Below are 16,025 nucleotides of genomic sequence, written 5' to 3'. Positions count from 1 at the left end.
TCACTGGTAGTTTTCATCTCTTGATCGGTAGGGACCACACAGTGAAATAATGTTCTTGATAAAACACATAGGGCTCAATTTAACAAGCAGTGAAAACTGCTTTAGAGCCCTCGCAGTGCACACTGTATCTTAGGTAGCGGAGATAAAACACCCAAACTTGTTTGTTTGGGGTGATTGACAGGCCCTGCTCTTGTACAACTGGAAAATACAAATCTGAGTACTAAGACAAGATAGTTCAGCAAAATTCAGGACAGTTGAGGAATTTTTTTCCACATCGTCAAAATTACGCTAACATACCAAAGAAATATAAAAGTGCAAAAAAGAAAATACGTTAACATGAGTTTTTTTTAGTATTTTCTTCAATATTGCTTAGATATAACCATGTGTTTAACTTATGAGGTTAAAGTAAGTTTCAGAGAATCAATGTACTATTGGAGGCTAGCTGAAATGTGTGTGGCCACCAATCACCACGCAGCTCGCAGTAGTGCATTTCTGTTGTACATATTGTTTTCAACAAAAGATGCAAAAAGAACAAAGTAATTTGATAACAAGTGAATTTAAACATGTCTTAAAACTTTATGTTCTCTCTAAATCATGCAAGTTTATTTTTTACTGTCCTATCCCTTTAAGATCCTTTAAAATGGTTTGTTAACTAATATCTTCAGAGATATTTATTTTCTGTAATTTAGATGTGTATTATAATTTCAGTTTAACTTGATTAAGTATCGTTAAGCATTGAATGGAGATTCGGAAAGCCTTGGTGTAATAAACCTAGTAATTTTCACATTAAAATGATCTCATTGCTAACTGAAAAAGTTATGTTGACACTACGGCTATATTTAATACTGGTTGTTTCTCAGTTTCACTGCAGAATCCGAGAGAGAGAAGAAGGAATGGATGGAGGCTCTGCTGGAATGTATCTCTGAGTCATTATCAGATTACGAAGTAGCAGAGAAGATCTGGTCCAACAAAGCGAATAAGTCGTGTGCTGACTGCAAAGCTGGTAACCCGGACTGGGCCTCCATCAACTTGTGTGTTGTAATATGCAAACAATGTGCAGGTTAGTGATGATGTAAACAAGAATTCAGTTCTCTACTAAAATGTAAAATGAAAGTGACATTTAATAAGGAGCATTTAGTAAGAAATATAAGAATGTCTGTCATTTTCTTTCTATCATAACTCCTGTATTGAAAGGGTGGGTGGATTTTAGTTTTGATTAGAAACATTTTTGCATTACACGTGTATTACACTTAACTTGCCTCACCGTATCACCCGCTCTCTTTGTAGGCACCATATTTGAATATGAGGGCACAGAGCATATCTAGATATGCTCTCTGTGCCCATGAACAGTAAAATGTATCATTAAAGGGACATTAAACCCAAACATTTTCTTTAATGAGTCAGATAGAACATGCAATTTTAAACAACATTCTAATTTACTTCTATTATCTAATTTGCTTTATTCTTTAGATAGATTTTTTTGAAGAAATAGCAATACACATGGGTGAGCCAATCACACGAGGAATCTATGTGCAGCCACCAATCAGCAGATTCTAATCTAGATATGCTTTTCAGCAAACTATATCACTAGAATGAAGCAAATTAGATAATAGAAGTAAATTAGAAACTTGTCTAAAATTGCATGCTCTTTCCAAATCACGAAAGAAAAAATGTTGGTTTCATGTCCCTTTAAGATACTGATAGCTGTAACTATAAGCAATGTTTTCCTTGTACAAATGCATTGAACAGCTGTTTCTATTCAAAATGGAAATGCCTTCATGTTCTTTTTAATTTTGGCTATGATGACCTTTAAATAAAATCTTAAAAGAAGAGATTTATTAATCAGAATGATGCCATATAATGTCATCAAAGGTCCTTATTATGAACAGTTTTCAAAGATGCATTATTAAAAGTGTAATATTGTGTTTGAATACGTTACAATCAAAATGTTACAGTGCTGTGAAGTATTGCTGATTGACAAGGCTGAAGTTATCTCTAGATATAGGGCACAATCCTGTTCACCCATTGGCAGCTAGCGAGGGCCGGATAAATCTACCCTTGACCAGCAACATTTCAACTGGCATCTTCTACATTGCAACATTAAAGGCACCATAACATTATTAGCAATGGTGCTAAATTTAATTTGTATGTCCTTAGGGTATGCGTGTGCTTGACATGTGTCAGACTGCGTAAGCTGTATGCGTATTTCTGTGTTTTTGATATCTATGTGAATATAAGTTATATGTGTATCTCTGCTGAATGGTTTCTATATATGTAGTGTCTTTATAAAAAATAGACTGAGCCTTTTTCGATTTTATCTACTGTCAAAGTTATTAAAACAATCTTCATATACCTTACCTATCATTAATTATCACTTATCAAGTAGATTTTATCTAAGAGAGATCATGAGCAGAAATATGTTAAATCTTTACTTTAATTATCCCATTAGCCAATCCCCCTTATTGTAGTGTTATCAGGGGCGGACTGAGACCAATCAGGGGCCCCGGGCAAACATTAGGGAAGGGCCCTCACTCTCTCACACTGACTCAATTTATTCAAATGTATGCAAATGAACATGGTAGTCCCTGCCCTGCCCCCACCAGGCTCCCTACCTTTCAGGGCCAGAACCCCCAATGTCAAAGACCAGAGACAAGACGCCAACCTTCAGGACCAGACGCCACACTCCATGACCCTAACAGTTACAGACCCTCGACAGGACCCCCCACACTTTAGGCCCCCCCAAGCAACAAGCCCCACATCCAGGTACAAGGCCCACACTCTGGGGCCAGGGCCCCCAATTAACCCACACTTAACTGCTTAGTTACTGATAGGGCAGCTGTCAACCCCAGCTTAAGCAGCACACCAGGATCCATGGAGATACCATTTGTGGGCCCCCCTACATGCTGGGCCCTCGGTCCAGGTCCTATTTGCCCGGCTGATCAGTCCGCCCCTGAGTGTTATTCTATTCTAAAGGAAGTAGTTTCAAACCACGTATTTTATAAAGTGGCTATAGCTTAAAATATTCATACAGCCATTTGATGTAAAAATGTAAAGCCAAAAAAGATCACCAATTAGTTACTTTCTTTATAGGAAGCTTTTTATATTATAAATATTTCCAAAAAGTTATGTTAAACACAAAAGTTTAAACCTTTGATAAAAAAAAATCCTAAGAAATGCCCTCTGATTAGCAAATCATAAAACAGCACAACCATTCAGCTGCTACAAATCAAAGACCTATATCTATGTATAACCACATATGAGCAGGTTAAAGTATCCTGACTACATCATCTTACTGAGCACATAATCCAGTTATAGTGTCACCAACTCATTATTATAACACATTTACTAATACAAGCCATATAAATCTCACTATAATTCCTCAAGCGTTTAGAAACAATTATGTATATGCTCAAGAAGATATTTGTAAACATCAATCAATTAATAATTAATTACAAATGAAACCTCTGAATTCTTGGCAAAATACTGGAGGTGAAACTGCAGACCCCACTAACAGGTAATCCTTACTATCTATACACCTGCACAATGCTCTCTATGTCCTTTCTGCTCTTTCTGTCTGCCATCTTCCTAAAACTCACTGCATGCCCTTATAACATCAATAATCCCCACACTATCCTTATCTCTCCCTCCCTTCTCTCATCCCCTATGCTGTCCTCTCATGAACTTCTCTGTTTCCTTAGCAATACTTCCCCATCTAACTCTCCTGTGTCTAGTCATACCCGCTCCTACAAGTCTCACTCTCACCTTCTGTCACTCTCACTGCTACTACTGTTTGCTGCTGGTGACGTCTCTCCTAACCCTGGCCCTGCAGCAATCACCACACTTTTACACTCTCGCTCAGTCTCCCACAATACAAACTCAAGGTCACGCGATCCCAACAACCTCATCTACATTAACCCACAGCGTTTATCCCCTCTCTTTTCTTGTGCCCTCTGGAATGCACGCTCTGTCTTTAACAAACTTACAACTGTTCACGACCTGTTTGTTTCTAACGCTTTCAATCTTCTAGCAATTACTGAAACCTGGCTATCTTCCTCTGACACTGCTTCCATTGCTGTTCTAACGCATGGCGGTCTCCACCTTAGCCACACACCTAGGCCAGGTGAGAGACATGGTGGCGAGTTGGGATCTTACTATCCCCCTCCTGCTCCTATCAGCATCTCCATCCTCATCCATCTCTCTCCTTCTCATCCTTTGAAGTCAACTGCATTCACATTTTCTCCCCCCTCTCCCTCAAGGTGGCAGTTATCTATCTCCCCCCTGGATCAACCTCCCAATTCCCCGACAACTTTGCTGCCTGGCTTTCTCACTTTCTCTCTACAAATACACCTGCTCTAATCCTAGGGGACTTCAACATCCCCATTGATAACCCATCTGCCTCTGCTGCCTCTACACTTCTCTCACTCACAAACTCCTTTAGTCTTTCACAATCCACCCTATTCCCTACTCATCGCGATGGACACTCTCTTGATCTGGTATTCTCCTACCTCTGCTCCCCTTCTGATGTCACCTGTCGCCCATTTCCCATCTCAGACCACCATCTGCTCACCTTTAATCTCAATGTACATGCTAAACCTATTTCTCCTCTGCACCTGTAGAAATCTGCACACTGTGGATCCTCTCCAACTTTCTAACCTTATTCAAAAACGCCTTCCCCACACTTCCACGGTATCCTGCCCTGACCTTCCTACAAACCACTATAACAATACTCTCTCCTCTGCACTCAACACCCTTGCTCCTCCACAAATACGCAAAACCCCACGTCGTCAGCTCCAGCCCTGGCACTCTCAGCAAACATGCTATCTACAAAAATGCTCCCATGCTGCTGAACGTGCCTGGAGGAAATCCCGCTCTGAACCCGATTTCCTACACTATAAGTTCATTCTCTATTCTTACTCCTCTACCCTTCACTTAGCCAAGCAAAACTACTTCTCTTCTTTCATATCTTCTCACTCATCAAACCCTAAACGTCTCTTCTCCACTTTCAACAATCTCCTCTATCCATCTGCACCACCCCCTTCATCTGACTTTAGTGCTCAAGACTTGGCAGACTACTTTTTCAACAAAACACTTACCATCCGATGTAACATCCCACCACAAGACTGCAACCTTCCATCTCCGCCCCCGGTCACCCCCTCCAACACTCTCAGTACCTTCCCCCCAACCACTGAGAATGAAGTGAGTTCCATAATATCTTCCTCACACCTCACTACCTGCCCACTTGACCCTATCCCTTCACATCTAATACCTTCTCTGTCCTCTACCCTCACCCCAGCTCTTACTCACATATTCAACCGATCCCTTACTACTGGTTCATTTCCATCATCCTTTAAACATGCAAAGGTCATCCCCATCCTCAAAAAACCCTCCCTCGACCCCAATTCTCCTGCAAACTACCGCCCCATATCACTACTTCCACTAGCTTCTAAAGTCCTGGAAAAAATTGTTTTCGATCGCCTAACACACTTCCTATCCTTCAACTCATTGCTTGACCCCCTGCAATCTGGCTTCCGTCCCAAACACTCAACTAAGACTGCCCTCACCAAGGTTACTAACAATCTTCTTTCTGCTAAAAACAATGGCCACTATTCTATACTTATCTTACTTGACCTGTCTGCTGCCTTTGACACTGTTGACCATCCCCTCCTCCTACGGACTCTCAGCTCCCTTGGGCTCTGTGACATTGCCCTCTCCTGGATCCACTCTTATCTCTCTAATAGGTCCTTTTCTGTCTCATTTGCTGGTGACTCCTCCTCTCCACTGCCTCTGTCTGTTGGAGTACCTCAAGGCTCTGTTCTAGGCCCTCTACTCTTCTCTATTTATACTTCCTCACTGGGTAAACTTATCAGTAGCTATGGCTTCAACTATCACCTCTATGCTGATGATATTCAGATCTACCTATCCACCCCTGCATTCTCTCCTTCTGTCCTTTCCCACATCAGCGACTGCTTATCTGACATTTCTTCCTGGATGGCCTCTCACCACCTAAAAATCAACATGTCCAAGACTGAGCTTCTTCTAATCCCCCCATCTAATTCTACTCCAGTTTCTAACTTTACTATCACTGTTGGTGACACCACTATCTCCCCATCACCCCAAGTCTGCTGCCTAGGAGTTACACTTGACTCCAATCTGTCCTTCATACCCCACATCCAATCGCTCTCTTCATCCTGTCGCAACCACCTTCGCAATATCTCCAAAATTCGTCCTTTTCTGAGTGCTGAAACTACAAAACAGCTAATCCATTCCCTAGTAATCTCCCGGCTTGACTACTGTAACAACCTACTAACTGGCCTTCCTCTCTCCAGCCTCTCCCCCCCTTCAATCCATCCTAAATGCCTCGGCTAGGCTAATCCACCTCTCCCGATGCTCTGTATCTGCTGCACCCCTCCTTCACTGGCTCCCCATTCACAGCAGAATTAAATTCAAAATTCTCACTCTGACCTACAAAGCCCTTACCAATGCAGCCCCCCCATACCTGTTCTCACTCATCAACAAATATACTCCAGCCCGTCTCCTAAGATCCAACAACGATCTACTCCTTGCCTCTTCTACCATCACCTCCTCTCATGCTAGACTACAGGACTTCTCTCGTGCGGCACCAACTCTCTGGAACGCACTTCCTCGAGCTGTCAGACTTTCCCCCAACCTCTCCTCCTTTAAACGCTCCCTAAAGACCTTCTTGTTCAGGGAAGCCTATCACCAAATCAGTAACTAATGAATTCCACTTGCTTAATAGTTGCCCTCAAAAAAAATAATATATGTATGTGTCCATTCTACACATAAATAGAAGTGATAAAAAATTGCCTGTCCAATTTACAATATTAGACTGGTTATCATCTAATTAGAAACTCCACCTTATGTGTGTTATAAGAGGGGAACCACTATAGCACACTAGTAATTATTATGATATTTAAATAACTCTAGATCACCTCTTAGACTAACACTATATACTAGCAATATACCACTTGCTAAATTCTCCCTTCTAATGCCCAGTTTTACATGTTGTAAGATTCAGCATTTTTCAATGGATTTGAATCATGTGTCCCACAACTGTAATCAAATTTTTCACTTTTATCTCATCTTCTGGGCTTCTACTTTGTTCACAAAATTGCTCATGCAGGTCTCTGGTATACATAATAAATATACTTAATTATTTATGCTTTTAGTGCATTTCTTTGACATTCATCATATGATGAAACACATGGCAAAATTTATTAGTATTATTATCAATCCAGGGACTGTCCCTGGAAATCGGGGACGTCTGGTCACCCTAACCAATAGACTATTGGGAGCTAGCTGCTGGTTGGCAGCTGTTCATATATGATTCTTGTTATTGACTAACACAATGTGTTCAGCTAGCTCCCAGTAATGCATTGTTACTCCCTCAACAAATGATACTGTGAGAATGAAGCAAATTTGGTAACAGAAAAAAAAAATGGAAAGTTGTTTAAAATTGTATGCGCTGTCTGAATCATAAATTATTATTTTTTAGGGGGTTTATGTCCATTTAAGGTATGAATGAGTGTTTATGTATGTGTTAAATATTTTTCTAGTCATTTAGACACTAAAGAGAAATACTCCACTGCAATATTTTAAGCTTTTTCTATATATTTATCCCACAGGTCAGCACAGAAGCCTTGGTACCAACATCTCCAAAGTACAAAGCCTGAAACTAGACACCAGTATCTGGAGCAATGAGGTTGTGCAGGTCAGTGATATCCCTCACTGTACAGTCTGTTTATAAAAATCACAATGTAAATCATTCAAGACAGTACTTTAATACTACAGCTATTCATGGTTACATGATTTACGTTTGGATTTTCTACTTCTGCAATGCCACGGAGAATTTATTTTGCAAATATTGCAATTCAGGATAAATACATTTATGTGATTATTTAAATATAACACAATTTATCTTCTTGTCTTTCACATGGGAGTTAATGAACTGCTTAGTGGTTATTTTATTGGATAATTTGGTGTAAAAATAAAACGCTACATTTAGCACTAGATTAGAAATGGAGTTCAAAAATATTAGTGCTATTGTGTGTTCTATTCTATTTTTGCGCTAACATTACTTATTATCAATCGAGTAATAGGCTAGTGTGCGCTAGCATCTGCATGTCGGAAGGCACGGGTGCGCTAAACCCCTCACATAATATACTTCTATTGGGTGAGCAGTAAAATTAATGTCAGATATTGCTTAAAGGGCCACTAAGCCCAAAATCTTTCTTTCATGATTCAGATAGAACATACAAATTTAAACAACATTACAATTTACTTCTATTATTTATTTTGCTTCATTTATGAGATATCCTTATTTGAAGAAAAAGCAATGCACATGGGTGAGCCAATCACATGAGACTTCTATGTGCAGCAACCAATCAGCAGCTACTGAGCATATCTAGATATGCTTTTCAGCAAAGAATATCAAGAGAATAAAACAAATTAGATAATAGAAGTAAATTAGAAAGATGTTTAAAAATGCATTCTCTTTCTAAATCATGAAAGAAAAAATGTGGGTATCATGGCCCTTTAAGCGCTAGGATGATGGTGCTCTAAGTTTATGGTGAGCTAGTAGTGGAGTTCGTAATGTAGTTCTGTGCTATACTATATTTACTTCAGGTCTCAAAATGTTTTACAGATGTATTTTGGATTGAGCATGCGCACAATACTTGAAGGGATACTGAACCCAAAAATTTTCTTTCGAGATTTAGATAGAGCATGCAATTTTGAGCAACTTTTTAAATTAACTCCTGTTATCAAATTTGTTTCGTTCTCATGGTATCTTTATTTGAAAAAGCAGGATTGTAGTAAGCTTACGAGCCGGCTCATTTTTGGTTCAACAACCAATCAGCAAGCGCTACCCAGGTTCTGAACCAAAGATGGGCCGGCTCGTAAGCTTACATTTCTGCTTTTTTAAAATAAAGATACCGAAAGAACAAAGAAAAAATCATAATAGGAGTAAATTAGAAAGCTGCCAAAAATTTCATGCACTATCTGAATCATGAAAGAGAAATTTTAGGTTCACTATCCCTTTAATTCACTTGTAATATGAGGGCAATGAGCCTGCTAATAGCTCTCCCTGCGATATCCATTAAAAGTATAGGGCACGCCAAAACGTTTTGCCTGGATTAACCATCCCCTTGTAATACCAAATTGTACTTTATTCTTAGTGTGAGACCAAGCACATGATAGTGCTTGAGCTCTAATTGTAATCTAGCCTTTAGATAGAATTTTTTATTTTTAAATAAAAATCCTTCTTTTACTATGTGTTTACCCAATTCAAATGGGTTAAACTAATAGTCAAAGTCCTGCTCTTGGAATATCCACCATGCTGATCTAGATGAGGGTGTCATCTGATCTTGGTTGGCGCATAAGCCATGTCTTTATTTTGGGCTAGGCAGAAATAAGACAAGCAATTTTGTTTAAAATTAAAATGTGCAGATTAAGGGCAAATTAAAAAGAACATGTTATTTTTTTAATTAGAATGCTCCTGTAAATTAGCTGAAGAGAAAAAATTATTACACCTTACATAACTTAAAATACTGAAATACTTCCCTAGTTACACATATACTGTTAAGCAACCACTAAAGACAACTAAGGTTATGCATTTTGTAAATATTACTGGTTTTAAAATAACTGATCATTTAACCCCTGTGCATTATGCTGTGTGCTTTGGCATGCAAGTGGTTAAAAGAGCTGTGAGCTGCTTAATGCATACTAAAGCATGTCATTATTTATTACTAAATTTTGCTTGCGCAGTCAAGGATCTGTAAGTGTTAAATATAATCAGACTTCTGTTCCATCTCCTCATAATAAGCCAAGTGTGAGGGAGGAGTTGACTTTTGAAACAATTGCATTAATGAATGTGTTGATGTATTCAGAAAGTTATCACAATTTATGAATTCATTAATTTATTGTGAGACTACAGAAACATCTTGTGATTATAAGATGTTTTATGTCCCTTTAAGCAGCAAATATCCATTAGTGCTACTGACAGCTACCACATACAAAGACACAAATTTACTGCAAGCTTCATAGAAATGCAGTGGTATTGGGGATAGGTTGAGTTTATTCTTTTTTCACAGGCATCTTTTCTTAACCTTTAATACACAAACCTGACTATGGCAGCAGGTCCACCAGGTTCAACCACTCATGAGACTCATAGCCCCCTCAACATTGTGTCCAGCTTTTCATGGTCGTGAGCTGTCAGTCACATGCAGACTCTCAGGTGCAAGGTTGTGTCCTCCTTCTTTAGGTGCTGGTACTTGAGCCAATAATCAGATCTAGGTGCCTACAGCATAATGCAGTGATTTGCATTAGATACATTCACATGATGAAATTGAACAAGGGGTTTCTTGTGTAATGCCCCCCCCCCCCCCTGCACTACACATGTCAATCACCCCAAACAAGCAAGTGTCAGGGTGATTGATCTTTGAACTTTTTTCTGCTTCTGACTGTAGGCCCGCCCAACATGGCCAAAAATCTGCAAATGCAGCTTCATAAATCCACCCCTATAACTTTTGAGATTATTTTTATGGAAGGGACATTGATGGTTTGTTATTCGTCGTCTGGATCCTCTGACATCAGATCTGAGGGATTAGGAACTGAATTGGTCTTGGAACTAAACACTTATGAATTGAGACTTAAAGCACGTTATTGGTATAAGTATGTATAAGATATACATATTTATAAGATAGAGTTTGCATGATCTATGGTTATGAGTTTAACTTGTTTGAAAACAGATTGTGATGTAACACTGTAGTAAATATGTTTTTTCATTTTTCTTTTTTTAGTAAGCAATTGGCACATTTTTCATGCTGTTATTACCTGTCTATTGTAACTGTATTTATGTGAGTATGTATCACAAACAGTACTAAAAGCTGATTATTTCATGGATTGCAGTTATTTATCATTCTTGGTAATGAAAGAGCCAATCGATTTTGGGCAGCAAAGCTTCCACAGTCAGAAATGCTTCAGCCTGATGATGGAATAGAACAAAGACGAGACTTTATTGCCCAGAAGTACCGTGATGGCAAATATAGAGGGCAGCACCCTCAATATAACACTCAGGAGGAGATGCTTAAGGTAATAGTGTGATCTTTATTACAAATCACATTGTTAAGTTGTGTATAAAGTAAAATCCACTAGTGATGTTGAGACATTTGTGAGGGCACTGAGCTAAAATGTGAAGAAAGTCTGGTAGATGGACAAGTTCTTTTTATATATTAATTTTAATTTACTTAATTTACTTAATTTGCTTAATTCTTCAGCTATCCTTTGTTGATTAAATAGCAATGCACCTGAGGCATCTATGTGCAGACACCAATCAACAGCTACTGAGGCTATTTAAATATGCTTTTCAGCAAAGGATATCAAGAGAGTAAATTAGATAATAGAAGTAAATTGGAAAGTTGCATGCTCTTTCTAAATAATGAAAGAAAATATTTTGTTTTCATGTCCCTTTAAACACTTGGCTGCAAGAGAAACCGGAACCAATGGTAAAGAGCCCCTTCTCAGACAGACGATAAACTGTCTCATGATATATTTAGGTCTGTACCAATACCCCAAACATAGCTATATTTCCATTGTGCAATTTTTAAGCAGGTCCAACATTTAAATAAGTCTGTTATAGGACAATATATTTTATAATGACGACTAAAGAGCTTGCAACCAGAACCAAGAGACACAACACTAACGCCTAGATTTAGAGTTCTGCGTTAGCCGTCAAAACCAGCGTTAGAGGCTCCTAACGCTGGTTTTGGGCTACCGCTGGTATTTAGAGTCTTGTAGGTAAGGGTCTAACGCTCACTTTGCAGCCGCGACTTTTCCATACCACAGATCCCCCTACGCCATTTGCGTATCCTATCTTTTCTATGGGTTCTTTCTAACGCCGGTATTTAGAGTCTTGGCTGAAGTGAGCGTTAGAAATCTAACGACAAAACTCCAGCCGCAGAAAAAAGTCAGGAGTTAAGAGCTTTTTGGGCTAACGCCGGTTCATAAAGCTCTTAACTACTGTGCTATAAAGTACACTAACACCCATAAACTACCTATGTACCCCTAAACCGAGGTCCCCCCACATCGCCGCCACTCGATTAAATTTTTTTAACCCCTAATCTGCTGACCGCACACCGCCGCCACCTACGTTATACTTATGTACCCCTAATCTGCTGCCCCTAACACCCCCTATATTATATTTATTAACCCCTAATCTGCCCCCCACAATGTCGCTGCCAGCTACCTACAATAATTAACCCCTAATCTGCCGACCGCACCTCACCGCTACTATAATAAAGTTATTAACCCCTAATCCGCCTCACTCCCGCCTCAATAACCCTATAAGAAATAGTATTAACCCCTAATCTGCTCTCCCTAACATCGCCGACACCTAACTTAATTTATTAACCCCTAATCTGCCGACCGGACCTCAACGCTACTCTAATAAATGTATTAACCCCTAAAGCTAAGTCTAACCCTAACACTAACACTATAATTTTTATCTAACAAAATAAATTAACTCTTATTAAATAAATTATTCCTATTTAAAGCTAAATACTTACCTGTAAAATAAACCCTAATATAGCTACAATATAACGAATAATTATATTGTAGCTATTTTAGGAATAATATTTATTTTACAGGCAACTTTGTAATTATTTTAACCAGGTACAATAGCTATTAAATAGTTATTTACTATTTAATAGCTACCTAGTTAAAATAATTACAAAATTACCTGTAAAATAAATCCTAACCTAAGTTACAATTAAACCTAACACTACACTATCAATAAATTAATTAAATACAATACCTACAAATAAATACAATTAAATAAACTAACTAAAGTACAAAAAAATAAAAAAGAACTAAGTTACAAAAAATAAAAAAAATATTTACAGACATTAGAAAAATATTATAACAATTTTAAGCTAATTACACCTACTCTAAGCCCCCTAATAAAATAACAAAGACCCCCAAAATAAAAAAATGCCCTACCCTATTCCAAATTAAAAAAGTTGAAAGCTCTTTTACCTTACCAGCTCTTAAAAGGGCCTTTAGCGGGGCATGCCCCAAAGAATTCAGCTCTTTTGCCTGTAAAAAAAAAATACAAACCCCCCCCCCAACATTAAAACCCACCACCCACATACCCCTAATCTAACCCAAACCCCCCTTAAATAAACCTAACACTAAGCCCCTGAAAAACTCCCTACCTTGTATTCACCACACCGGGTTCACTGATTCATCCTGGCTCCGACGTCTTCATCCAAGCCCAAGCGGGGGCTGAAGATGTCTATGATCCGGTTGAAGTCTTGAAGTCTTGATCCAAGCGGGAGCTGAAGAGGTCCATGATCCGGCTGAAGTCTTCATCCAAGCGGGAGCTGAAGAGGTCCATGATCCGGCTGAAGTCTTCTATCAAGCGGCATCTTCAATCTTCTTTCTTCCGGATCCATGTTCATCCCGCCGACGCGGAACATCCATCTTCACCGACGACTTCCCGACGAATGACGGTTCCTTTAAGGGACGTCATCCAAGATGGCGTCCCTCGAATTCCGATTGGCTGATAGGATTCTATCAGCCAATCGGAATTAAGGTAGGAAAATTCTGATTGGCTGATGGAATCAGCCAATCAGATTCAAGTTCAATCCGATTGGCTGATCGAATCAGCCAATCAGATTGAGCTCGCATTCTATTGGCTGATCGGAGCTTAAAATTGTTATAATATTTTTCTAATGTCTGTAAATATTTTTTTTATTTTTTGTAACTTAGTTCTTTTTTAATTTTTGTACTTTAGTTAGTTTATTTAATTGTATTTATTTATAGGTATTGTATTTAATTAATTTATTGATAGTGTAGTGTTAGGTTTAATTGTAACTTAGGTTAGGATTTATTTTACAGGTAATTTTGTAATTATTTTAACTAGGTAGCTATTAAATATTAAATAACTATTTAATAGCTATTGTACCTAGTTAAAATAAATACAAAGTTGCCTGTAAAATAAATATAAATCCTAAAATAGCTACAATGTAATTATTCGTTTATTTTACAGGTAAGTATTTAGCTTTAAATGGGATTAATTTATTTAATAAGAGTTAATTTATTTCGTTAGATTTAAATTATATTTAACTTAGGGGGGTGTTAGTGTTAGGGTTAGACTTAGCTTTAGGGGTTAATACATTTATTAGAGTAGCGGTGGGGTCCGGTCGGCAGATTAGGGGTTAATACTTGAAGTTAGGTGTCGGTGATGTTAGGGAGGGCAGATTAGGGGTTAATACTATTTATTATAGTGTTATTGAGGCGGGAGTGAGGCGGATTAGGGGTTAATAACTTTATTATAGTAGCGGTGAGGTCCGGTCGGCAGATTAGGGGTTAATAATTGTAGGTAGCTGGCGGCAACGTTGGGGGCGGCAGATTAGGGGTTAATAAATATAATATAGGGGTCGGCGGTGTTAGGGGCAGCAGATTAGGGGTTCGTAGGGATAACGTAGGTTGCAGCGGTGTACGGAGCGACAGATTAGGGGTTAATAATAAAATGCAGGGGTCAGCGATAGCGGGGGCGGCAGATTAGGGGTTAATAAGTGTAAGGCTAGGGGTGTTTAGACTCAGGGTTCATGTTAGGGTGTTAGGTGCAGACATAGGAAGAGTTTCCCCATAGGAAACAATGGGGCCGCGTTAGGAGCTGAACGCTGCTTTTTTGCAGGTGTTAGGTTTTTTTTCAGCTCAAACTGTCCCATTGTTTCCTATGGGGGAATCGTACATGAGCACGTTTTTTAAGCTGGCCGCGTCCGTAAGCACCGCTGGTATTGAGAGTTGCAGTGGCGGTAAATATGCTCTACGCTCCTTTTTTGGAGCCTAACGCAGCCCTTCTGTAAACTCTAAATACCAGCGGTATTTAAAAGGTGCGGCCAAAAAAAGCACGTGTAGCTAACGCACCCCTTTGGCCGCAGAACTCTAAATCTAGCCGTAAGGAAGAAGTTGATTGTATACGCTTTTTTTTTCTTTTTTTTTCGTGCTTTTTTCTTTGTAGTTATGTATGACAGCAAATCTTAAAAAAAAAGAACTCAAGACATTTTGACAGAACATTGTTTGCTTAAAAAAATAACATCATGATTACTGTGTTTTTGGTTTCAGCCAATGGGGCCAATTTATCAAGGGCCGAATCGCTGGAAACTCCTTAACTGGTCCGCTGCCTCTGAGGCTGCGGACATCAATCCGCCCGATCCTATACGGTCGGGTTGATTGACACATCCTGCTAGATTGTCCGCAAATCTGCAGGGGGCGGCATTGCACAAGCAGTTCACCAGAACTGCTTGTGCAATGTTAAATGCCGACAGCATATCCTGTCAGCATTCAGCGATGTCTGGCGGACATGATACGCTACAGTGTGTAAATCGGCCCCATAATCTTGATTTGTGGAACACTTACTATTTAATGTAATGTCCTTTTGGTTCTTTATTTAGATAATTTGTAGAAACAACTACAGAAATGTGTTTGAGAAGTGAAGTTTAATGAGAACATATTGAGATTGGCTCAGGAGTGTGAATGTGTTTTGAGAACTATGCAGTAGTAATGCTGGCAACAATGTTTGTAACAATGTTATACATAGAGTGCTCAATATATAGATGCCTGAGCCAACTTCAGTATTCAATTTTGGAAAGGAGCAAAGATTTAAGATTCAAAAATAAGGAAGTAAATTTGAAAATAAAAATAAATTGGAAACTTTTTTTTAAATTGTGTGTCTGAATCTTGAAAAGTTTAATTTTTTACTTCCATTCCCCTTTAAAGTTGACCTATGTATTTATTAGTCTTTCATATGAATATAGTCTGTTGACATTACATATGATAGTGAAGTTTATAATCTATAAACTGGAAGAGTTGCAAAACGTGTACTAGAGCTGCTGTTTGGAATTAAGTCTGCAGTCTGCAATATACTTAAATTATTTTTTTTGTCCTCTTTTCCTGTAATTCCATTCTGAAATTGTGAGCTTTTCCGAATCCTGTTAGAAAAG

At 38.7% G+C, this 16,025-nt stretch overlaps 1 protein-coding gene across 3 annotated transcripts in view; it reads left to right on the top strand.

Annotated features, from left to right (window-relative positions):
* ARAP3 (ArfGAP with RhoGAP domain, ankyrin repeat and PH domain 3) overlaps positions 1–16,025 on the top strand; it is a 288,603-nt gene that overhangs the window by 189,266 nt on the left and 83,312 nt on the right. For all 3 annotated transcript variants that reach the window (XM_053718619.1, XM_053718617.1, XM_053718618.1), the window contains 3 exons: positions 861–1,060; positions 7,644–7,729; positions 10,927–11,109. In XM_053718619.1, coding sequence (XP_053574594.1) covers positions 861–1,060; positions 7,644–7,729; positions 10,927–11,109 — 469 coding nt within the window. The remainder of the gene's footprint in view (positions 1–860; positions 1,061–7,643; positions 7,730–10,926; positions 11,110–16,025) is intronic.

This window comes from Bombina bombina, chromosome 6 (genome assembly GCF_027579735.1).
Source record: "Bombina bombina isolate aBomBom1 chromosome 6, aBomBom1.pri, whole genome shotgun sequence".
NCBI classification, from domain to species: domain Eukaryota; kingdom Metazoa; phylum Chordata; class Amphibia; order Anura; family Bombinatoridae; genus Bombina; species Bombina bombina.
This window is presented reverse-complemented; position numbering and strand designations above follow the sequence as displayed.